The sequence below is a fragment of the Saccopteryx leptura genome, chromosome 7 (assembly GCF_036850995.1).
Source record: "Saccopteryx leptura isolate mSacLep1 chromosome 7, mSacLep1_pri_phased_curated, whole genome shotgun sequence".
Taxonomy (NCBI): Eukaryota; Metazoa; Chordata; class Mammalia; order Chiroptera; family Emballonuridae; genus Saccopteryx; species Saccopteryx leptura.
In genome coordinates this window covers 47676133-47700925 of record NC_089509.1, presented here as the reverse complement: position 1 = coordinate 47700925, position 24793 = coordinate 47676133, and the positions used below count along the sequence as shown (strand labels likewise).

General features: G+C 35.6%; 1 protein-coding gene across 1 annotated transcript in view; it reads left to right on the top strand.

The window, feature by feature from the left end:
- Positions 1 to 1374: 1374 nt before the first annotated feature.
- FAP (fibroblast activation protein alpha) overlaps positions 1375 to 24793 on the top strand; it is a 75229-nt gene continuing 51810 nt past the window's right edge. Inside the window, exons 1-6 of the mRNA XM_066345072.1 lie at positions 1375 to 1505; positions 1836 to 1920; positions 17854 to 17949; positions 19220 to 19314; positions 20316 to 20390; positions 21853 to 21905. Of these exons, the coding sequence (XP_066201169.1) occupies positions 1500 to 1505; positions 1836 to 1920; positions 17854 to 17949; positions 19220 to 19314; positions 20316 to 20390; positions 21853 to 21905 (410 nt within the window). The 5' untranslated portion in view covers positions 1375 to 1499. The remainder of the gene's footprint in view (positions 1506 to 1835; positions 1921 to 17853; positions 17950 to 19219; positions 19315 to 20315; positions 20391 to 21852; positions 21906 to 24793) is intronic.

The window sequence follows — 24793 nt, the reverse complement described above, 5'->3', positions numbered from 1 at the left end:
GTGAAGAGCTGGCCCCATCACCAGGAAAAGAGGGGGGCCTCATCTCAAAGCAGGGTGGCTACATCTCTCTGCCAGTAAGTGCTTAATGACTCATTTTCCTCAACAGAACTTTCATCAGGCTGGAATTCAGGGAAGCCTGTCTGGAGAATGTCTGAGAGAAAGTTCACAAGCTACCATCCTGCTGTTTGCTGGAGAAAGCCTCCCATGTTAGCCAGACCAGTTAACAAAAGCAAACAGCAACCAATTTCAGTAACATTTCTTCAATACTGTTTATAAATAATCCATGAAAGGTCACCCTAAAGTTTGTGTTAGTCAGGTTGAGAACATTATAGACTTCCAAAGAGGAAAACTATTAGTGGGAAAACTAAAGACGCAGTAAGTAAATAGCTGTGTTTATGTGGAACCACAGATTCTGTTCATGTGAATTTTACTGAATCAGCCAGAATACTCCCAGAAGCTGTTCTATGCATGTTTTTCATTCAGTCACACATTTTACTGATCTGTCAAGCTGACCAATTGCTTTGAAATTATGTGGATTTAGCCTAATGAAATTGTATATGCAACTTTCTTCTCTTTTCAAATGTTTCTGTATTTATATTAAAGGCTTTATAATTACTAAATGGTCTCCTCTCTCAGAAGATAGTCTGAAATAGAAGCAAAAGTATCACTTTTGCAAAGCCATTTCCATTTGTGCAAAGGTCTGCTGGTAAATTATTCTTACTGATCTTTCCATCTTTCTGGCCTGTGCATACACACCTAACCCATACTAAATTTCACCAGATGGCTTTTTATTTCTTTTAAGGAAAGCAGTCGTAGGTTTAGACAGCTGAATTTTTAAACTTCTGTATTTACTGAAAGTGCATATGGTGCTATGTGGACAAAGAAATTGTGCTGAAAGAAAAACATATCTGTCTGCAGTTCCTCACAGTCTCTCAGAGGGAAAAAAAACAACCATGCAGTTAGTTATATGGCATATTGCTCACACAATCTTACGTGGCTATACTCTTCTTCTCCTCAAAATGAGAATATTTATATTGGAAGTTTGTGTTATTTAATTTTTTTTGTTTCCAAATAGAGAGGTTATAAGAAATCCAATAAATTGCCAAAGTCATCAGTGAGAGACTTCTAGATGAAAATGAAACATAAAACTGAACTTGTAAAAAAAAAAAGTTAAAAACCTCTGTGTGTCAACGTAAGCAGATGTTGGTGTAGAATTTACAAGGATGAGAAGGCTGTAAAACTTCCTTCAAGCCACTCATAGTTCATTTCAAGGCCAAGAACGCCCCCAAAATCTGTTTCTAATTTTACAGAAATCTTTTGAAATTTGGCACGGTATTGAAAAGTCCGTGGAAAGAAAAAAAAAGAAAAGAAAAGAAAACCTTGTCCTAACTTCGGCTTCCAACTCCGAAGACAGACTTACTCCCTTTCAACGGTTTTCACAGATCCAGTGACCCACGCTCTGAAGTCAGATTAGCTAACTTTCAAAAACATCTGGAAAAATGAAGGTTAGTATATGCAAACTCAGGTGTTGCTAAAGAATGCGGGCTGGAAGAATTGAGTGTAATCAGAGTTTTCTGTTGTTTAAAAGGTGAGGATTTATACATAAGTACGTATTTCCTGGAGTGGGTTGGCATTGGGAGCTTGTTCTAAATATACTATAGAAACATTTGTCTTTGTGGAGCTGGAAAAATTCCAGCAATTATAGCCAGACCAGTGGAAGACAATCAAAAGTTTTGTGGAGAAGGAGAAATAGGACTTAGCTGTAAACAAAATCTTGTCTTTCGTACTACTCAGCAGAAAACGTGTGTATATCTAATTGCATTTATTTTATACAGACATGGTTAAAAATTGTATTTGGAGTTGCCACCTCTGCTATGCTTGCTTTATTGGTGATGTGCATCGTCTTACGTCCTTCAGGAGGTAAGAACTTTTCTCTACTTTGCTGCCTGCCTTGGAAAATGCACTAACACATGGTCATGAGGGATTGAACATTTCTTAAGTATTTATTTTCCAAAGTGAGTCTGTTATTACTAAGATGACTTAGAAGCTCACAGGTATGTTCTTGTGCAACCAGAAATAATGAGAAATTTAAAACATAGGTAGAAAGAGTATTATTTCAGCAGTAAAAAAACCTAAGCAGTTTTATACATCATCTCCATACCTGCTCCAATATATGCTAACTTATAAGCTTCAATAGGCCTTTAGAAGCAATGTTTTTTTTAACTAACATTGCTCTTCATTATTGAAATGCCTCACAGAAAGTAAAAATGAGTGTGAATGGAAAAGTTAAAACAGAACCCATGGGTTATTATAAATCTTTCCAAAAATTTAAGAAGACAGTCTAGAATAGAAAAATTGACATTGTTGTTCTAGATGCGGTAGCAATCAGCAATCAAATTAGAAAACTAAAAATTATTAAGTGAGAATATGTCTAGTGATAAATCAATTCTTTTAAAAAGGTTTTAGGTTAATATTAATCTCATTTTGTTGAAAGTTGGAAGATACTATGGACTGATAGTGGGGTCAGTTTAAATTTAAATTAAGACTCTATTTATAAATTATCTAGAAATATTAAAGGAATAAGTTTCTGTGAAACTATTATGAAGAGAAACTCAAGTTCTAAAATAGAAAAAAATACTATAATAACAGGTCTTATGCCTTAGAGTATTAAGAAAGAGAAAAAGCTTGCACCAACAATTATTAAAAGCATATAATGGCTAAGGTGGGAAGTGACTTTGGTAAAGATAACTGTTAGGAGAGGGAAATCAATGACAAACCTTTAGCTAAAGAATGTATGAGTCTTAAATGACCTGTTGTTTTAAAAAATTAAAATACAAAAAATATTTGAAAAAAATACAGAAAGTATTTTGAAAAATTCAAAATACTCAAAGGATGTTTATGGAATTTTATAGAATTACAAAATGAACATGTTAACCAATAAGATGAAAGCAGTGTGCTTGTATCTTCAGTGTTAGTATGTAGCCCATTGCCTGCTCTGCTAGCACACATTATTCTTAAGCAATTGAGATGTATTTTGTGCATATGTGCTTTTTTATATTCTTTCAAGTTAAAATTATTTTCAGATCAGATTTTCACCTCACTGGTTTGGGGAACCATATTTCCCTCCTACTAGCAGTTGTCAGGTGACAGATTAGTTCCTATTAACCCACTGAATGTAAATTCATCTCAAATTAGCTCCTGATTGTCAGAGAAACTCTCCAGTTCTTGACATTGGCCCTTTGCTCCCTCAGAAATAAATATTCTGAGGACAAAAGTGTATGGACTCAAATGTGAGCTGGCTTCCATGTCCACAGGCAATGATGGATTGCCTTTGCACTTTGGAGTTTGAGCCATAATTTCTACTAAGAAATGTACTATAGTTCTACATTTACAAATAATACATAAGTTTGTACACACATTGATATTTGTGTAATTATATATAACCCCAATCCTTACCTTCTATCCACGTTTAGACATGCATAGTATGTACATAAATGTATGTTATAAAGTACATATATTATTAAAATCCTATGTCATTTAAAATCTAATTTTCCATTCCAACCAATGGGATTATTCTGAGAGCAAAGCAGTTTCCTGATAGAGTGAAATAATCAAATTAAACTTTAAGCGAAGTTTTATTACTCATTCAGAAACAGAAAAATTATGAAAAAACTGAGAGCTCTATTTTTTGTCCATAGTACCATTCTCTTTCTATTCTAAATTGGCCAAAGAACTTCACAGAATGTCACTTCAATGACTTAATAGAGGGGACTATTCACGCCCCCCCCCCATTTCCTGAAGCCCTTCTTCCTTTTAGTTAGTAGTATAGGCAGCCCTGATGTTTAATCATTCTCTGACTTCCCTTCTTCTTCTCACAACCCACTCCTCAGGCAGCCCTAGTTTCTGGAACTTCAGGTCTGATTCTTGCTCGCACAACTGCCCAGTGCCTGGTGAGAACAGGATCGAAGGAGGCAAGGCAGGAGAAAGGAAAAAGGAAGAAGGAGGAGGAACAGGGAATTTGAAGCCAAAGAAGCTTCTAGCTGGCCTTCTCCAGCTTCCTCAAAAATCCCATTACCTCACATTTACCCCAGATGCCTTTGTATTATGTGCTAACTTAAGAACAGTCTTCTCTTGAGAAACTTAAAGACTCACTTCAGAAACATTCACTAGTTTATTTATATATTAAGGAGTGAAGTCCCACTGGCTCCCTGCCTATTACTGTGCCAGTTGTTGGGGAGACAAAGGTACAGCAGTCGAGATGTCCCTCTGAAAGTCAGGGTGAGAAGCCAGACCGGATACATGGTCTTCACCGCCAAGAGGAAATCGGATTTCTGCCCTTCCCCACCAGGTTCAAATGAAAGAAGAAATGACAGTAGCTTTTCCATGGAGACAGGGGGTCTCAGAAACACTGGCCTCGGGATTTAAAAAGCTGTGGAGAATTTAGACAGAACTTTAAGAACGAGTAGAAAATGTAGTGGTGAAAGGAGAAAGATTCATTTAGATCACTCACATAATAATGAAAATAAGAGACAACCATCTTTTTTAAAAATTTCAAAATTTCCCATTTTTATTTTCATCAAATGGAAAGCATGTATGGACACCTACCCCATAGTCCCAGGCTCTCTGCTCTGACCCTAGCCTACTCCCCATCAACTGGTTCCTTTTCTGTTCTCCTGCCTCCATTTAATGTTCCTCATCTTCCCAAGCATCACTCCTCTTCTGGTGTGAAGATGCAACCAGGCTGAGAGTGGAAACAGGGCTCCACTCCTTCCCCTCACTTCTGCCAACCCCAAAGGGAAACACACAGACCAGGGGTAGTCAACCTTTTTATACCTACCGCCCACTTTTGTATCTCTGTTAGTAGTAAAATTGTCCAACCGCCCACTGGTTCCACAGTAATGGTGATTTATAAAGTAGGGAAGTAACTTTACTTTATAAAATTTATAAAGCAGAGTTACAGCAAGTTAAAGCATATAATAATAATTACTTACCAAATACTTTATGTCGGATTTTTGCTAAGTTTGGCAGAATAAATCTTTAGAAAACAACTTACTATAGTTAAATCTATCTTTTTATTTATACTTTGGTTGCTCTGCTACCTCCCACCATGAAAGCTGGAACGCCCACTAGTGGGCGGTAGGGACCAGGTTGACTACCACTGACATAGACCTTGTTTCGAGAGGTTGATAGAGGGGATCATAACAAAAAGCAAACAAGCAGAAAACTATGATCGGAAAGTGACTGAGGCTCCAGAATCTCCAAAGTAAATTCTGTTTGATCTTACTTCATGATTTATAGTTTCTCAATTTCTAGATCCACCTTTGTGAATTCATTTGTGGAAAAAAAAAGTAGGAATTATCTGCTCTCTTCTTGAATCCTACTGATCATAGAGTTTCTCACATAGTGATGAGCAAACACTCAATAAATGTTAGCTGTTGTTTTTCTATAATTTCTAACATGGAGCCATTACTTAATAAGAATTTGACTGTGTTCTTCATCCTCATATATGTATATACACAGATGACAACTAGGCCTTTCTGTGGAATATATTTCAATTTCAACAATGTTCTTAATTGTGAGAATGGAGGGGAGTCTATATCTTTATTTATCATCCTTGTTCCTATTTCCCACTTGCTTGGATCAAAAACAACAGATATTCTGAGAAACTTTTGTATGCAAGGTACTCACTCATAGGAGACATGAGCACTTCTGAGGCACAAGTGAAGGAAAATAAAAGAAGAGAAAAAGATAAAGATGGGGGAGAGTAGAATGGAAAATAAAGTTGAATGAAAGAAAAAGAAGAAGGGGTAGGCAGTATGGACACACCCTAATGGCTCCTGGGCACAGCCACCAGCCCCTCTCAGAGAAGGAGAACCGCTTAGTCTGACCTCAGATCTCCCTGAAGTCCTCTTGTCTACCTTTAAGCACCTTTTCTTTTATTGTTGTTGTTTTGGACCTGCTGTGTTTTATAAAAATTTGTATTAATCACCAATTATCAAAAATTAGGAGATTTCTCATTATAATTTAGATATTTGGCTTCTCTTTAAAGATTAGCTCTGGCCACATTGGGGCCATGGTAATAGTTAGCTGAGAAGCAGGTGTCTTTAGATGGGCAATGCTTTCTCCAGTTTGCCACAGACCCTGCAGCTTTCTGCTTTATTACGCATAAGATTCCATATTTATTTATAATACCTGCCAGACTTCTATAAATATTGGATTGTTAACCTTTGTACTGAAAAAAGGTATATGATATCTCCTGGTAGTAAAAATAATGATCTACCAAATATAAAAAAACAAAGATTAGTTTCCCATAGTCATCCATTATCCAAAGCATCCAGTCCACTGTGGCTCTTGGACCCTTGGCTTATTTGTCCAACAATTATTATTACCTTTCAAATATCAGCCATTGGTCTAGGACATAAAAGACAAAGTCTCTACCATTAAAAAGAACAGTTTGATAATAAACAAATAAATTAACAAAATATTTCAAATTCTTAAAAGTGCTCTGAAAAACAACTGGAGTGAAGATTTTGTTAGGTAGCTAGGGTTGCGATTACAGGATACCACAGACTGGGTTTAAAAAAAAAAAGAAATTTATTTCTCACAGTTCTGAATCCTAGAAGTCTAAGATCAAGGTGTAGACAGGTTTCACTAAAGGCTTTCCTTTTTGTTTGTAGATGCTGCCTTCTTTATGTGCCCTCACATGGCCTTTTGTCTGTGCAAGTGCACTCCTGGTGTCTCTTCCTCTTTTTATAAAACACCAGTTATATTGGATTAGGGCTCTGCCATTATGATTATATAAAATTAGTTACTTGCTTAAGGGCCTTAATTTCAAATCCCAGTCGCATTGATGGTCAGAGCTTCAATCTATGGTTTTTGTAGAGACACAATTCCATTCACAACCAGGGTGTTTAATGGAGACTTCTCTGAGATAATATTTGAGCTGAGATTTTAATGACAGGTAGGACACAAGCTGTGAGGTAAATCCTCAATGCAGAGGAAAAGTAGGTACAAAGGCCAGAAGCAAGAAAGTGTTTGGGAAGTTCAAGGAACAAAAGGGACTGATAGCTGTGAGGCCAAAATTATGTAAACAAATTAGCACAGGATAATATGCATATATATATATATGATTATAGGCAAATACAGGGTGGAGCAAATGTAGGTTTACAGTTTTCATATGGAAAATAATATAGTAATTAAATAACAATATAAGAAGAAGCTGTGTTTCGTGTACTTACAACTGTAAACCTACTTTTGCTTCACCTTGTGTATAAATTACAGTGATTGCTCTAGTCATGGTTTATATGATCCATTTCAGGAGATACATGAAATCACAGACAATTTAGATAGAAAACAATATTTTGTAAGAGGAAATATCATTTAGAATGTCTGTATTTTAGGCATAAATCCATTGTTGCTATTATTGTTATAGTTACTATTACTTGTACTATAACCTTAATAACCATTTTTGAAAAAACAAGATATATGTGAGATTAAATCATTTTCAAAAAAGATCTGGGCCCTGGCCATTTGGCTCAGTGGTAGAGCGTCGGCCTGGCGTGCAGAAGTCCCGGGTTTGATTCCCGGCCAGGGCACACAGGAGAAGCGCCCATCTACTTCTCCACCCCTCCCCCTCTCTTCCTCTCTGTCTCTCTCTCTCTTCTCCTCCCGCAGTCAAGGCTCCATTGGAGCAAAAGTTGGCCCAGGTGCTGAGGAAGGCTCTATTGCCTCTGCCTCAGGCACTAGAATGGCTCTGGTTGCAACAGAGTGACGCCCCAAATGGGCAGAGCATCGCCCCCTGGTGGGCGTGCCAGGTGGATCCTGGTCGGGCGCATGTGGGAGTCTGTCTGACTGCCTTCCTGTTTCCAACTTCAGAAAAATAAAATAAAAAAAACAAAAATAAAAAAAGATCTGAATATGTTTTTAAGGCTTGAGATTTTCCCAGTACCAACATTTAGAACTGTGAACCAGATGCCCTCAAACATTTTAAGAGTTTTAAGCTTATTTATTCACTGTTCTTTTGGAGGAAATATGGGGAAATCTAAAAGGTTTTGAAAGCTCAAGAACATAAAAGAGCTTTTGAGTTGAGGGTAAATAAACCAACTTTGCAGATTATATTTCTCTAATTTGCACTTGAATTTTAAAGTCACAGAAAATGAGACCCTGGCTGGATTGCTCAGTGGATTGAGCCTTGTCTTGGCATGATGAGGTCTTAGGTTCAATCCCTGGTCAGGGCATGAATGAGAAGTAATTAATGAGTCCACAACTCAAAATGGAATAACTAAATGGAACATCAAGTTGATGCCTCTCTCTTTCCCTTTCTCTCAAATTAATAAAAAAAAATGTTTTTTTTTTAATCACGGAAGATGTATATTGGCAAGCTTTCTTTGAGTTTTGCCAAATTATAAATAATTTAGAAAATATTCCAAATCTCTGGATGATTTCTATAATGCAAAGTTTACCTGTCTCTAATTTCCTAAGCAGATTGTGTTGCAACTTATACCAGAATATTTAGGTATTGATATACCTGGAGAAAAACATATTCTAAAGCTCAAATCAGGGATCTAGAATCAGAACTAAAAGTTCTTAAGAAGAAGAGACAGTCATACAGAACTTTTAAATATAGCAAAAACTAACATAGGCACACATTGAAATAATATATTCATAAGATAATGAAATACTAATTAGTCATATTAAATTCATTGCTTATTTTAAGTGGAACAAATAATATATTATTCATTTTAGTATTCTGGTGAACTAACAAAAATTATGTAGTATAATCAGAAAAACTTTTAATCCTTTTTAACCTTTATTCCTATTAATAATAAAAAATAAGATTTCTTAGTATCTAAATTAATTTTTTCATACAGATTAGAATTTTATACTTGGTAGAAAAATAGATGTAACAATACTCTTTAAAAGAAAGACTTTATGTCAAAAATCATATAACTTTGATAAAACATATAAACTTCCTGAAATATACAAACTACCAAAATTTATTCAAGAATATATTAAAAATATGCATAGAACCATAACAACTACAAGGATTTATTTAGTGATTTAACCCCCCCCCCAAAAAAAACCCACAAAAAACAAAAAGCAAGCAACAATGAAAAAGACCCAGGCCCAAATGGTGTCACTGATAAACTCTACCAAACATTCAAGGAGAAATTGTTACCAATCCTTGAAAAAATTTTCCAAAAAATGAAAGAGAAGAGAGCACTTTTCAAATTCTTCTATAAAGCCAATATTACTCTGATGCCAAAACCATACAAAGATATCACAAGAAAAGAAGAGAGACAAATAATAGGTACAGACCATTATCTCCTATGAATATAGATAGAAAGATTCTCAACAACTGGAATTTTTCCAAAGAATACAAGGTTGATTTAACAGCCAATAACAAACTACTATAATAAATCATATTAAGAGGCTAAATACAAATACCTCACGATTATCTCAGTAGACATAGAAAAAGGAGTTAACAAAACCCAGCACCCTTTTTATTGTAAAAACACTCATCAGACTAGAAATAGGAGGAATTTCCTTTCTTTGATAAAAGGCATCTACAAAAAATGTACAAGTGACACTGGTGAAAGATTCTGTGCTTTCCCCTAAGATCAAAAACATAAAAGCATATCTGCTTTCATCACTTCTGTTCAATATTTTATTGGTGATAGTAGCCAGGGCAAATAGGTAAAAAAAAAAAAATAAGTAAAAAGTATTCAGATTGGAAAGAAAAAGGTAAAACTACCTTTATTTGTAGATTTCATAATCTTATTTATATGATAGCCTAAGAAATTTACTAAAGAACCACTAGAACTAATAAACAAGTTTAGAAAAGTTGCAGGACACAAGCTCAGTACATAAAAATCAACTGTATTTCTATACCTTATCAATAAACAATACAAAAAGATCTAAATAAATTGGGATGAATCCTATGTTTGTGGATAAAATTTAATATTTTTAAAGACGGCAATACTTTCCACCTATATCTACAGATTAAGTGAAATCCATATCCAAATCAGAGATGACTTTTTTGTTGAAATTGACAAGTTGCTTTTTAAATTCATATGGAAATGCAAAAGACACAGAATTGCTATCTCAAAAAAGAACAAAGTTGGAAGAATAACTTTCTTCTTTCAAACTTAACTATAATGTTTACATATAGACAGGGTGGTACTGGCAAAAGAATAAATATTTAGATTAATGAAATAGAATTAAGAGTCCAAAAATAGAGCTTTACTTTATGGCTGATTGATTTTCAATAAAGGTGCCATAACAATTTAATTGAACAAATGGTGCTGAGACGATAGATATTTACATGCAAGAAATAATATTGCACTCACTTTTTCACAGCATGCATAAAAATGAACTCAAAATCAATAAAAGACCTAAATAAATGTAAGAGCTAAAACTAAAACTCTTTAAAAAAAACCATAAGGATAAATCATATATTTGGCTTAGGCAATGGTTTCTTATATTTGACCAAAAGCACAAGCAAGAAAAGTAAAAGTACATAAATTGGACATCATTGAACTATAACAATTTTTAGTTGCAAAAGATACCGTCAAGGAAGTGAAAAGACTACCCAGAATTATAACACAAAATGGGGGAAAATTGTTCGTGCATCATTTATATAATAAGAAATTTGCACTTGGAATATATAAAGAACTCTTACAAAAGCAAATAAGCCAATATACAAATGAACAAAAAATAAACATTTCTTCAAAGCAAATATACAAATGACCAATAAGCATATTAAAAGATGCTCATCATCATTAGTCATTAGGAAAATGTAAATCAAAACCACAATAAAGTACCAATTAAAGTACTAATTGGGCATTTATTGCTGCCTACCTAGTGAGAAGGGTGTTGGCCTTGGTGGCGCAGTAGGAATCGAGAGATTTTGGTGGTACAGTTACCCACCCTGGGTGTTGGACAAAGGCAGAAAGGGAAGAGGGAGGTCAGAGATTACTCCCAGGTATTGGAATTGAGGAACTATATGGATGATAGTGCCATTGGCTTGGAGAAATCTGAATAAACAACATGGAATATTTTTCTTTGTAGCTTTATATAATTATTTTATATAAAATGATTTTGAAGTGCTTATGAGATATGCAAGAGGAGGTGATAAGGAAGAAGTTCGCTATCAAGGTCTGCAGTTCTGAGAAGAAATCCAGTGGGGGTCAGGTGTGGCAGTGGTGGCAAGGGTAGAATGAAATGGCTGAGGACTGTGGCTCTTCCTCAGGCCCTAAGGGACAGCAGTGTGAACCACAGTAAAATTTAATGTAGTAATTAGAGAGAGATGAGCTGGCAGAGGAAACTCAGTAGACCTACATTTTGAGAAATATTTATTCTATCTCCCTGTTGTGTGTTTGGTTCTTGACTTCATGTTTGTTTAGTTTATGCTGTTGTTGTTATTTTATTACACATGCTCCTTCACTTTAAATCATAGTCCAGTGATGGAGTGCCCAGCCTCTAAAAGCAATTGGAGCTGGATTTAAACCCCAGCTCTATCATTTATTAGACAAGTTATTTTGCCTCTCTAATTTTCATTTCTTTGTAAATGAAATGAAATGGAATTAATAATAATATATATTTATCTCAGAGAGCTGCTGTGAAGGTTTTTTTGTTTGTTTGTTGTTGTTTTTTTTCATTTTTCCGAAGCTGGAAACCGGTAGGCAGTCAGACAGACTCCTGCATGCGCTCGACCGGGATCCATGGAACCTTGGCTGCGGGAGGGAAAGAGAGAGACAGAGAGGAAGGAGAGGGGGAGGGGTGGAGAAGCAGATGGGCGCCTCTCCTGTGTGCCCTGGCCAGGAATCGAACCCGGGACTCCTGCACGCCAGACCGACGCTCTACCACTGAGCCAACTGGCCAGGGCCTGCTGTGAAGGTTTAATGGGACCATGCATGTAGAGCGCTTGGTACTTATATAACCTGAATAAATTATACTATTTCTATGAGTGATGTAAAGCTAACCCAGATCCATTTTTCCCCCAATTGCCACCCTCTGACCAAATATAATATTTGTCTTTAAATAGTAAATTCCACACCCTAATATTTCCTACATTTGCCCCTGTGGTACTCACTCTAGAAACAAACATGGCCGGATGCAAGGGCTGCAGCCGATGCCTCCTCATAGACAGGGTGTCTGCAGAGCCAGCAGAAAGACACGTATGGTGTGCCTGGGGACCCACCTCACCCTCTTTGCTGGGGCTTCATCCACATCAGTTCTGAATCAAGAATAGAAATGAGACCAAAGGGACCTGTCGGCCATTTGTGTGCCCACTTTAATAAGCCATATTTTCTTATTTAGTTTGTGATAAACATTAGAGCTCATATCAGATGCCTCTGCTCTGACACTTATTCCCAAATTTTCACTACCAGAAAATTAAATGGCAGACATAGAAACAGAATCTTAATAAAGGATAAGCATGGAGTTTTAAGAAAGAATTAGAATAGTGAATCATTACTTGTGAATCATTTCTGTGAATTGTAATTTCTTGTATTCCTAATTGAAATATTTTTCAGCTTTGCTTTAATAAGTTGAAATGCAAATAATTAAAGTATAGTTAATTAGAGTGTTTAAGTGGTGTATGAAGAACTGTGCTGAAGATGGGCCAATCTGACTGTAAAACACTGTCAGGAATTAAGTGGTAATCAAGTAAATGTCAGTTACATATAGAAGAGAGTTATGTTTTCAGAATTCATTTCTACTTCTGCTCAAATATTTAAAGTTTAAATATTATACATGTCAAAACTAAACTTTTAAAATAATCAAAAGATTACAATTCAATATTAAAAGATTATTTGAAAAATATCATGGAAATCAATTTATTCATACAATAATTATTAGTGAAATCTTTTTCAGGTGATTGAACTTGTTTAGTGTGATTGATGCCATGGAGATACATTTTATACTGATTCACACACTCACACACACACATTGAAGACATTAGAAAATTAGACCCCCAGCCCTGACCAGTTGGCTCAGCGGTAGAGCGTCGGCCTGGCGTGCGGGGGACCCAGGTTCGATTCCTGGCCAGGGCACATAGGAGAAGCGCCCATTTGCTTCTCCACCCCCACCCCCTCCTTCCTCTCTGTCTCTCTCTTCCCCTCCCGCAGCCAAGGCTCCATTGGAGCAAGGATGGCCCGGGCGCTGGGGATGGCTCCTTGGCCTCTGCCCCAGGCGCTAGAGTGGCTCTGGTCGCGGCAGAGCGATAACCCCGAGGGGCAGAGCATCGCCCCCTGGTGGGCAAAGCTTCACCCCTGGTGGGCGTGCCGGGTGGATCCCGGTCGGGCGCATGCGGGAGTCTGTCTGACTGTCTCTCCCGTTTCCAGCTTCAGAAAAATACAAAAAAAAAAAAAAAAAAGAAAAGAAAATCAGACCCCCAATGCTTTCCCTATAAACTTGCTTTAATCTAATCGGGGCCAAATTAGTCCCCTTGCTTTTTCTCCATTCTTTCAAGGATTAGCAGAGGAAACATACTTAAAGAAGAACCCATTTGGACATAACCTCAAAAGACAGTGAGCAAGAAGATTGAATAGGGGTAAAAACATTATAGAAGACCATTAACATTCCTTGAAACCCGTGATTAACACTATTATGGGGAGTCTATGTTCAGGAGCTATGGACTGCTAGGCAGCCCCTGCCCATCCACTTATCAGGAATGTATAGGCATGGGGCGATTACAGTGGTAGGCACAGTGGTACTATGAAGTAAAATTCACTGAGTAGATTCAGTGAAATCACTAAATTTGGATTCTTTGCAGAAGAATCCCCTGGAAGGATCGGCAAAAATGAAAACTACCAGGGCGTCATCCCCAGAGTTTTCTAAACAGTAGGCATGAGATAAGGACTAGGAATCTGTTTTTCAAACAAGTATTCCAAGTGACTCTAAGAACTCACTTTTAATACATTTTTAAATGAGAACTGTTCAGGTAGAAGAGGGCATATGTGAAATTAACAACATGGACAGGAAGGCAGAGAGAAAGGGCAGGTATATCTTTGGGGAAAATTAATAAAAATAAGTTAACATAAAATCTGTTAAGTTGATTAATTTTTTTATTCAACAAATGTTTATCATGTTTCCACTATATGCCATACATTGTCCTAACAACAGGGCATATACAAATGAGAAAAATCAAACACCAGTTCCACTCTTATTGATAAAGACAATTACCTTATACAATTCCCATAAATATGGTGACAAAACATTTATATTCAATAAATTGAGCTAGGTGTTGAGACAGCAATAAGCCAATAGCACTTTCATAGAGCCCAATGAAGGTTATTTCACTTGTTGCTGATAATAGGGGTCAGGATTTATAGTGTAAACATTATTATGTTTATAATCTTTCTAAATATATAAAGAACCAGAGCTTGGATTAAAAATTCTAAGTAAACTTTATGTTTTAGAACTCTGGACATGTGACCTAATGCAACATATCAAAGCAGACATATTATTGCATTGATAAACATTTGGTCATTTTCAGCAGAAAGAGAAAAATGACTAATTTAAATCATTTCTATTTGATTTGGTATCATTCTGAGCCCAGCCTGACTCCAGCATAAAGCTCACATTTTCCAAGCCTCGCCTGTACCACACGTGAGGTTAGGAGTATTCACCTATCCCAAATCTGTGTATAAACCTTAGTTCTGCATAAATGTAGCTGGCTCCTCTGGATATATTTTCTGTACATTTCTACTTCTTGGGGGCTGGTGGGGCTTATTATCATCATCATAATTAGTAGTACAATTAATACATGATTAAAATTGCTATACAGATCATTTGAGTCATAATGTGATATATGCTAAGTTCTCTATATAGATTATTGGCATTTATAACTACTATGAATACATTTAAAATAAATGAATAACTAGGAAGTAATATGAAATATACTCTCTTGTAACTTTCCCAGATAATCTAAATTAAAGGTTATAAGAGTAAATAACCAATACTTGAAATCTTTTTGAAAAATCTGGTAAGGATCAACATAATTACTAATGCTATAAAAAAAGAAAATGAATAGGAATAAGTACTTAAAAGATAATTTTCAACTATTTGTTTTTTAATAATTTTATTTATGGAAGTTCTGGGTTCAATTCTTGGTCAGGGCACACACGAGAAGCAACAATCAGCTTCTCTCCCCCTCCCTCTCCCCCTTCTCTCTCTCTTCCCCTCCCACAGACAGTGGCTCAGTTGGTTCAAGTGTTGGCTCTAGAAGCTGAGTGAGAATAGCTTGGTTTATTTGAGGATCGGCCCCAGATGGGGGTTGTTGGGTCATCCTGATAAAGGGTGCATACAGGACTCTGTCTCTCTATCTCCCCTCCTCTCACTTAAAAGAAGAAAAAAAATTATTTATGCATATATGTGATACTGACTATATTTATGGTGATTGTGATATTTCAGTTATAAAGCTGCAGGATGATCAGAATGTTCCAAGTACAACTGATAAATTTTATATTAGAATAAAAGTAAATATTAATTATACATACTAATAACTTAATCTGAAACAGCTTTTTTCCCCAGACTATGATTTTAGTAGATATTCAAAAACAATCACAAAAAATTTCCATTGGTCAAATTAGTTTGGGAAACACTGATCAAAAATATTTATTTGAATAATACTGGTAACCTGACCTGTGGTGGCACAGTGGATAAAGTGTCGACCTGGAACGCTGAAGTTGCCAGCTTGAAACCCTGAGCTTTCCTGGTCAAGGCATATATGGGAGTTGATGCTTCTTGCTCACCCCCAACCCCACTGCCTTCAAACTCTCTCTCTCTAAAAACAAATAAATAAAATCTTAAAAAAATAATAATACTCATAAGTGATTACAGTTGAGATTTCAAAATCAAATGTGGTAGAACTGGTAGATATGATCAACATTTACTAGTCCAGTCTTTTATTTTACAGGAGAGAAAGCTCTGAAGCCAGAGATTGACTTACCAAAGCCATACAGGAAATTAGCAGTAGGACAATTCTATATATATGGGCACAAACCCAATCTGTCTATCCCTCCATTCATTTATCTTTCCAAACTTCATTTCATGTATCCATTTATTAAACAAGTATTTATTTAATCACTCTTACATGCTAGACACTAGGAATATGATGATGAGTAAAGCTAGGCATGCATGGTCTCCAACCTTGTCATGACTGTTTTGAGAATACAAAGGGAGGTAGAGAAATATTAATAAAATAATCACTCAAATAATACATACATGATTACAAACCAAGACAAATGCTCTTAAACAAAAGAAACATGGCCTCGGATAATGTATAACAAGGGAGCCAGACCTAAACCAGGGGTTCAGGAAGGGCTTCCCAGAGAAAGTGACCCTCATATTGAGTACTGAAGTCTGCATAGAAGTTATGAGAAGAAAGATGGTGGAAAGAGGTGCCAAAGTCCCATAGAAAGCAATTAATATTTGAGGAACAGAAAGCTCAGTATATTTGAAGTCTAGAAAGCAATAAGGAGGGACAAGAAGGGGCTGAAGGGATAGGTCACTCACTAGGGACTATTGTTCAGAGTAACATTTTTGGTCTTTATCCTAAGAATCAGCTATGAAAGAGTTTAGCAGGAAGATAAAACTCTCATCTTCAACAATTTTATTTTTACATGGGAAAATACCAGATTCATAAATGCTAGTCAAGGTATAGGATATTTTTCCAGGTTTTGATTCTGTAAGTGATAGCTTAGAGAAGGGGTACAGTGGGTGAGATAAAGAACAGCAATATAGTCGTTTCTTGCCATATGGTTCATGTGATTCACCAGATTTTAAAATTGTGTATGTCTAAATTTGTATTATGAATTTTTTGCTATATCATGGGATTTTTATATATTTATTATTTTAATTTTTTTGTGGCAAAATAAGTGTGGAAAGTTTAATAACAGTATGGGAAAGTTTTATAAGAGTATGGGGAGGGTAATAAATATAAGGTCACTACCTTGCGGATTTGCACTTATTGCGGGGGGTTCTGGAACCTAACCCCGTGACAGAGAAGGGACCACTGTATGGGCATGAAGGAGATTGGAAGTTGGTTGTCATACTATTCATTTGGCACATCTGACTGTTTCAGGGCTTTGAGAATAGTCATGTTTGAAAAACACAGTTGTTTGGGAGGATTTCAATATAGGTAAAATTTGCTTATGGTTAGAAGCTACATTAGGTTAGCTTTTATATGCAAAACCTCTACTCTTGGAATTTTTAAGATTATTTATCTAGATGATGAGGTTTTCTTTTCTTCTGGTTCACTTTCTGCTTATAACAATCTGTAGACAAGATAAATAATTATCTCTGTTCATTAATGACCCTCTTGAGACATCTGATGGTAAGGATTCAGGCTGATCTCATCTGACCAACTGGGATGCTAAAATACATCATTGCTAAATCGGTAGAAATCCAAGCCAAGCTTATGTGAGGAAATGCAGTCAAGTCTTAAGAGGCTAGGTTTTCAGTCAGACTCCTGAGGTCTTTGATCTCACTTTTGCAAGGCTTGGAGTTGTTGAACCTCATTTTACTTTCCTTCTTAAAAACCTGACAATTCTTCGTTGACTGAAGAATAACATCTCCACTATCCAGCATTGTCCTCCTCTACACCCTTCATACCCCTCAATGTTTTTCCACCAGTTTTCAGGCAATCTCACCACCTGTCTAAGCCTCAGTTACCCTGTCTATAAAAAAGGAGATAATACTTATAGCTATTATGACAGGAGTTAAACAAGTGCATTGCAAATGACAGATTTTTTCATTATATAAGAAAGAACAGATGAGATAGAGGCTTAAAATTTAGAGTTACTAATCTTTTTTAAAAATAATATGTTTTCTTCCCCCCCCCCCCAGTTCATAATTCTGAAGAAAATACAAGAGCACTCACACTGAAAGACATTTTAAATGGGACATTTTCTTATAAAACATTTTTTCCAAGTTGGATTTCAGGTAAGTGAATTATTTTTTTTCCCTTTTGGGTTTTTAAAAAATGTATGTTTTTTTGTTTTTGTTTTTAATGCTAATGCATTTCTATGGTAACAGAAACTGTATCAGTTAAAATGGAAAAAAAGAGCAATTATTTAGATAAGTGGCCAGCAATGCACTTTTAACAGAACCGTTTAGACCAGATTTCCCCCCAAATAATGAGGCCAATAGGAGTTTAGCAGAAAAGTAAAAGTTGAGAACTGTTAGAATAATCTGAACATATGTTACAGCTTTTCAGAATGGAAGATAAATACTTATTTAGGAGAGATCATGAGAATTTTACCAAAAGAAAAATCCATTGTTAATCTGAAAAATCACAGATATGGAAAAATCCCATCCCAACAACAAATACTTTAAGGGCCACAAAACTGATATTTACATATAGTTTTGTAAAAAGGGATATTGTCAAATAAGTTTAATCAAATAAGTAGTAAACTCAAACAAATTATTGATCACATTACAGTTTGTCTAAAGTGCCAGTAAACAAAATTGAATATTTTTATTTTTCTCTTTAGAAAATAAAATGCACATAAAATAGGTTTTAAACTAAATCAAGACCCTGGCCGGTTAGCTCAGTTGGTTAAGAGCATCATCTGGAAACAAGGTTGTAAATTGGATATCTGGTTAGGGCACACACAGAAAGTAACCAAAAAAAAAAAAAAGCACAGACTGAATGGAACAATAAATGCTTTCTTTCCCCTCCCCTCTCTCTCCCTTCCTCTCTCTTTCTAAAAATCAAAAGTTAAGCCATGGCCAGATAGCTCTGTAGTGTTGTCCTGGAGCACAGAGGTTGCTGGTTCTATTCCCCAATCAGGGCACATACAGGAGCATCTCGATGTTCCTGTCTCTCTCTCTCCCTGCCTCTTTCAAACAAAACAAAACAAAACAAAACACTAAACTAAACACAACCCATTCTTTATAACAAAAGAAACTTACCGTTTAAAACTATTTTTCTTCTTTGTAACACAAATAAATTTAATTTTATTTCTTAGCAACCTGAACTGGTTAGAATAGGGCTGCTACTAACAAATAGGACATCTTTGTGGAAAGTAGAAAAATATTCTTTTCTCCCTTCCACCATTAACTTATTATTTTAAATCTGATAAAGTAATATGTACTGGACAAAGAGGGAAAACGAAGTAAGTCTGTGAAATAAGAGAGGTTTCTCTTTGTTATAAATATATTTACAGTTAAGGGAGATTATTTCAAGTTTTGTTTTTCTTCTTGTTTAAAGGACAAGAATATCTCCATCACTCTACAGATAATAATATAATATTTTATAATATTGAAACAGGAGAATCATATACCATTTTGAGTAATACCACCATGGTATGTATCCACTGTCATTTCCTCCTCTTAGAACTTTGTCAGCTCTTCACAGATCAAGAAAGAGTCCAAACTCTTAGCAACTGATCTGGACCCAACTTGTCGTCTCAGCCCATCTCCACTATAGTTCTCCCTTAATTGTCTCTTCTAGTCACACTAGATTACTGCCCTTCCTTCTTCTGAATCACTTGGCATCTTCCTTCCTTTGTGGAAATAATTTGGTATGAGATAGAAGTTAAGAACTCAACCATTATAGTCAGGCAAAATGAAGTTCAAATATTTGTTCTGTTATTTATTAGATATGGAAATTTGGGTAAGGTTCTACACTGCATGAACTTCACCATACTTCCGTTTCTTCTGTAAAGTAAGAATAATAATACCTCTCTGGATTAAATAAAGTGACATTTAAAAGTGCTTAGGATAGTCTATGACATAGAATAAATATTCAATAAATGGTAGCGATGTTGTATAGGAACATGCTACTCACAGTCCTCCTGGACTCTTAATCATCCTACTTCCTCTTCCCTCAAGAACCCACTAACTTTTAAAGGCAAGCTCAGATGACACTCTCCCGCTCTGTACAAGCAATTACTCTCATTTGTATTCAATCACTTCTTCCACAATGTTTTATAATGCCATATTTCTATCTCTTGTAGAACTAATTTGTAATATGAGTTACTTATTTACAAGTTTAACATTATAAGCTTCTTGAAATCACAAAGTATATCATTAGTATCCTGCTCACAAAAATTAGGGGATATTTTATAGCTTCATATTCATTTTGAAATATCCTCTAATTTTTGTAAGCAGTATATATACTCCTTCCATAATGTCTAGTAAATTTCTATGTATACAGTAAGTACTACATACACATTTTAAAATTGCATTGAAGATACATATATGCAAGTAGGATATACAAAAGGTATGATATTCTGTTAGAACTACAAATTAATGTGGCTCTGTTATCTTTTCTGCATTCTAATAAATTTTTTTCATAATTTCAGAAAAGTGTGAATGCTTCAAATTATGGCTTATCACCCGATCGACAATTTGCATATCTAGAAAGTGATTATTCAAAGGTACTGACTATTTAATTAGGGCATATCTGATTATATCTTCTACCAATCCACAGTTTGGCTTATAAATATGAGAGGACGCAAGAGTCTATTTTTATCTCTAAATATTTAAGAAGTTAATGTGGGCTCTAGATTAGCTCAAAAAGCATACCTGGAACATATACAAGTAATTTAGCTTACTTGTCCTGTTATCATCAAGTAGTAGAAACTACTTTCCTCTGTATAAAAGCACTTTGTTTGGGGGCACTGATAGTCATCAGAAATAGGTGAATTATCCTTTTATTTCTAAAGCTATTTGATATCGTAATGATTAGTTAATTCCCACGGTGTAACCTCATAAAATTTTATTATTATTTAAAATGGAAAAATTAAGATATAACTTGTTTAACTCAGTTTCTCGAGCAAGATAATATGAGGTCAGTGGTGGACCAGGGTTTAAATCTGTGCCTTTGAATGCTTAGTGTAGGAGAATTGTAGCAAACCAGACCATTTACCCTTACTTAGTTTTCTCTTTCTGATTGATGTTGTAGGGTAAATTAATCAACTTATGTTTTCTATTTATACATGTTCAAGATACTCTTTAGTTTTGCAAATGGGCAAGGAAAATTACTATTGAATTAAATGTCTAATACTTACTTTAGATCAAGAATCTTTAGTTTTAACTGTCACTTTTCATATCCTACATGAGATGCAACAGTCCCTTCATATTCAGAAGGAAAAGTCGATCTTGCCCCTTCCTGTTGTTCAGTCAACTGATTATTTTCCAGAGGACCAGGTCCTGGTACCAGCAATCTCCAGAAAAACATGTTTTAACTTTCTAGAGTTTCTTTGCCAGGAATTTGAGTGCTCTTTTAAGAAACAAAATCCAAAATAATACCTGCATTTTTTACTAACCACAATATAAATATACTTGTGAGAAAAAACAGCAGTTTGTTAAAGAGTAATTACAAACTATATCTCTCTTACTTATTTTTTCCAATTTCTATTCATTAAAAAAAAGCATACTCAAAGAAAGGAAAGCATTTTGCAATAAAACTGTATGTTGAATGAAATTCTTTTTACCTGGTTTTAATGATTATCATGATAACCACTTACTCAGGAGCAGGATAACTTTTATAGGCCACAGAAATCATGGCGATTTACTTCAATCAAGGGAAACTATACAGGAAAATTATTAAGATACAGTGTATCAAAGAAAAGCTTGTTGTATTAAGAAGTGTCTTTTAATATGATTCTAATGGAGTAAGGTTTGAATCACTGCCCAGTTCTGGAACTTGGACAAACATCCACAGTAAAACACTGTAAATGAAGTCTAATTAGGAATTGAAACATGTCCTTCCTAGTGCCCTGTGAAAACAGTCCTTTCATAATTCTGACCTTTGAGTTGAATGATCTATGATTATGCATTCCTGATATAAGCTTTTAAAAAATTAAAATTTGTCTTTGTCTCTCTTCTTTCTGACAGCTTTGGAGATACTCTTACACAGCAACATATCACATTTATGACCTTACGAATGGGTAAAACTTCATGTCTATTTATGAATACTACTTAAATCTAATATATAGACTTTCTCATTCCAAACTCTGATTTGAGGTTACATTATCTTGTTATGATCTTAGTCTCGTTCTTCTTTCCAATATAGGTGCCCCCATAAATTAAGAAATTCAAGGAAATATTTCTTTGCAATATTCATCTCTTTATTTGGCTAATATCTTGCATTTTTATATACTATATAATTCACCCTCCCAGTTTTGAACCACAAATTACAAATATACTATTTATGGAAATAAACATATGTAGTAGAAGTACAAAACATGCATGGAAATGGTGCAGTCTTTTTAGGAGGGTAGCTACTTTATTGGAAGGAGGCAAAGGAGGGAGACACAGCTTTAGCTGTATCTGAATACTGTTAGTCTATTTTAAATTAATTATTTTTGCCCTGGCCAGTTGTCTCAGTAGTATAGTGTTGGCCTGGCACATGTATGTCCTGAGTTCGATTCCTGGTCAGGGCACACAGGAGAAGTACCCATCTGCTTCTTCACTCCTCCTCTTCTGGCTTCTCTCTCTTTTTCTCTCTTCCCCTCCTACAGCCATGGCTTGATTGGAGTGAGTTGGCCCTGGGCACTGAAGATGGCTCCATGGCCTCTGCCTCAGGCACTAAGAAGAGCTCAGTTGCTGAGCAAGGTAGCAACGACCCAGATGGGCAGAGCATTGCCCCCTAGTGGGCTTGCCAGGTGGATCCCAGTTGTGGCGCATGCAGGAGTCTTTCTCTGCTTCCTGTCCTCTCACTGAATTTAAAAAAATTAATTCTTTTTAGAATTGCTAACTGTTATTATCTCAAATTTAGATGAATTTGTCATCTATTATTTTCTTTCTTTGTATGTTTAACTATTTGAAATATTTACAATTTCAAAGAGGAAAATATAAATGAATAAGTCAGTAAGCAAAGGGCTGAGAAAGAGAATTCCTGACTGTAGGAATATTATGTAAAACCACAAAGAGAATGGAGAGCATGCAATGTTCAGGAAACCCAAAGTAGGTCAGCTGCACTCAGGTTGGAGCAAGGCGTGCTGACTACTGGGAAGTGATATAAGGTTGGAAAGGAGTTGTGGGCCAAATAATAATGAGGAAACCATTAAAAGGAGTATATGTTTCATTCTGATGAAAATAGGGAATCACTGAAGAGTTTTAAATGGGAAATGACAAGATCATATTTGCACTTTAAAAAAATCACTTTGACTAAGAATGAACAATGAATTGGTGTAGTTACTGAATATGATATTCTATTTGTGTTACATAAAAAGAAAAATAATTATATGTTTTGAAGAGGTATTTAAAATAATATGATCTATTCCCCCTTTCTGTTTAGCAAGACCACAAAAATTTTTTTAAATATCTACTTATTTTTTTAATATTCAGAAGAGAACTCTGATCTCCTTAAACTTCAAATTTAGAAATAGGAACTGGTACTAAAATGGAAACTAAATTTATCTAATGCACTCTGAACCTTTCACTTCTCTGATGTACTTTGTAACTAAATTCATTTGGTTTATTGAGAATCTACTTTGTGAAAAGTACATATTGGAGGATATAAATGAGCTCAGTCCACCAATCCCACTCTCCAGAAACATTTAGACTAGTGAAGTGAAAACCTACTCTTCAGGAATTAATTAATGCTTTAAGAATGGCATTAATCATTTTCTTATTTTTTACTTTAATCATTTTAAAATTCTCCAAGACTACCTATGTTAAGGTTCATCAAATTAAATAGAATTCCAAAAAACTAAAATATGGCAATATTGATATTTTAATCATGGTATGGGTAATTTTTAAGGCCTAGAATAATTTTATTTTTTATTTTTTTAAATTTTTTTATTTATTCATTTTAGAGAGGAGAGAGAGAGGGAGAGAGAGAGAGAGGAGAGAGAGATGGGGGGAGGAGCTGGAAGCATCAACTCCCATATGTGCCTTGACCAGGCAAGCCCAGGGTTTCAAACCGGCGACCTCAGCATTTCCAGGTCTACGCTTTATCCACTGCGCCACCACAGGTCAGGTGGCCTAGAATAATTTTAAATATTTAACTTCCATGCAGCGAGTTTAATCATACCATTGTTGTTGAGGGTTTTTTTTCCTTCATAACTATTAATTTGCCAGATTGGGAGTTTTTTGGGGTGGGGGTGGTATGGATAAAAATATGATAATTTCGAAAGTGAGAGATGACAAATTTGTTGGGATTCAAGATGAAATTGAATACCAATAACCCCAAATTCTTTGTGTGCCTCGGAAGAGTCTATAAAAATCTACCACATTAGAAAATGAAGATGGCTTTGGTTTCAAGCAAGGGAAGGAATACTGAGGAGATGACAGCCTCTGGAAAGGAGCCTCCTCCACTTTCCCTCAGATTGTTACTTATTTAGAAAACACAGGAAGTGGCAGCTGTGGTGACTTGCCAGTCCTGAAGAGACGGCAGGCTGAGATTTTTCAGCTGGGTACTGTCTGCATAACTGCAGAGATGATTCCACAGCATATGGCAACACAAGGTAGTGTTACAATGAACACTGGCTTGAGACAGAATTGTAAACCAGATGAAGAATGTTTCTCTTTGGGTCATTCCTTTGCCTGTGTCCCCATATGTCTTTCAATATGTTCTGGACCGTCCAGGGGCCTGGTGCTCATAAACTGCTCTCTGGCAGTCAGGATTCCCATGGCAGTACCATGGTCTTTATTCTCCAGGGCACCACTTTTTCTCCACTCAAAACTGGTCTGCCCAGTGCCATGCCTCCTCACTGTTCACTAGGCATCACGCTGTATGACCTAATAACTTAAATCAAGATGAGGTATGCTACAAGTATTCAGTTTCCAAAGTTTAAAAGAATTACAAATGTCAGGTGTATGTTAGGACCAG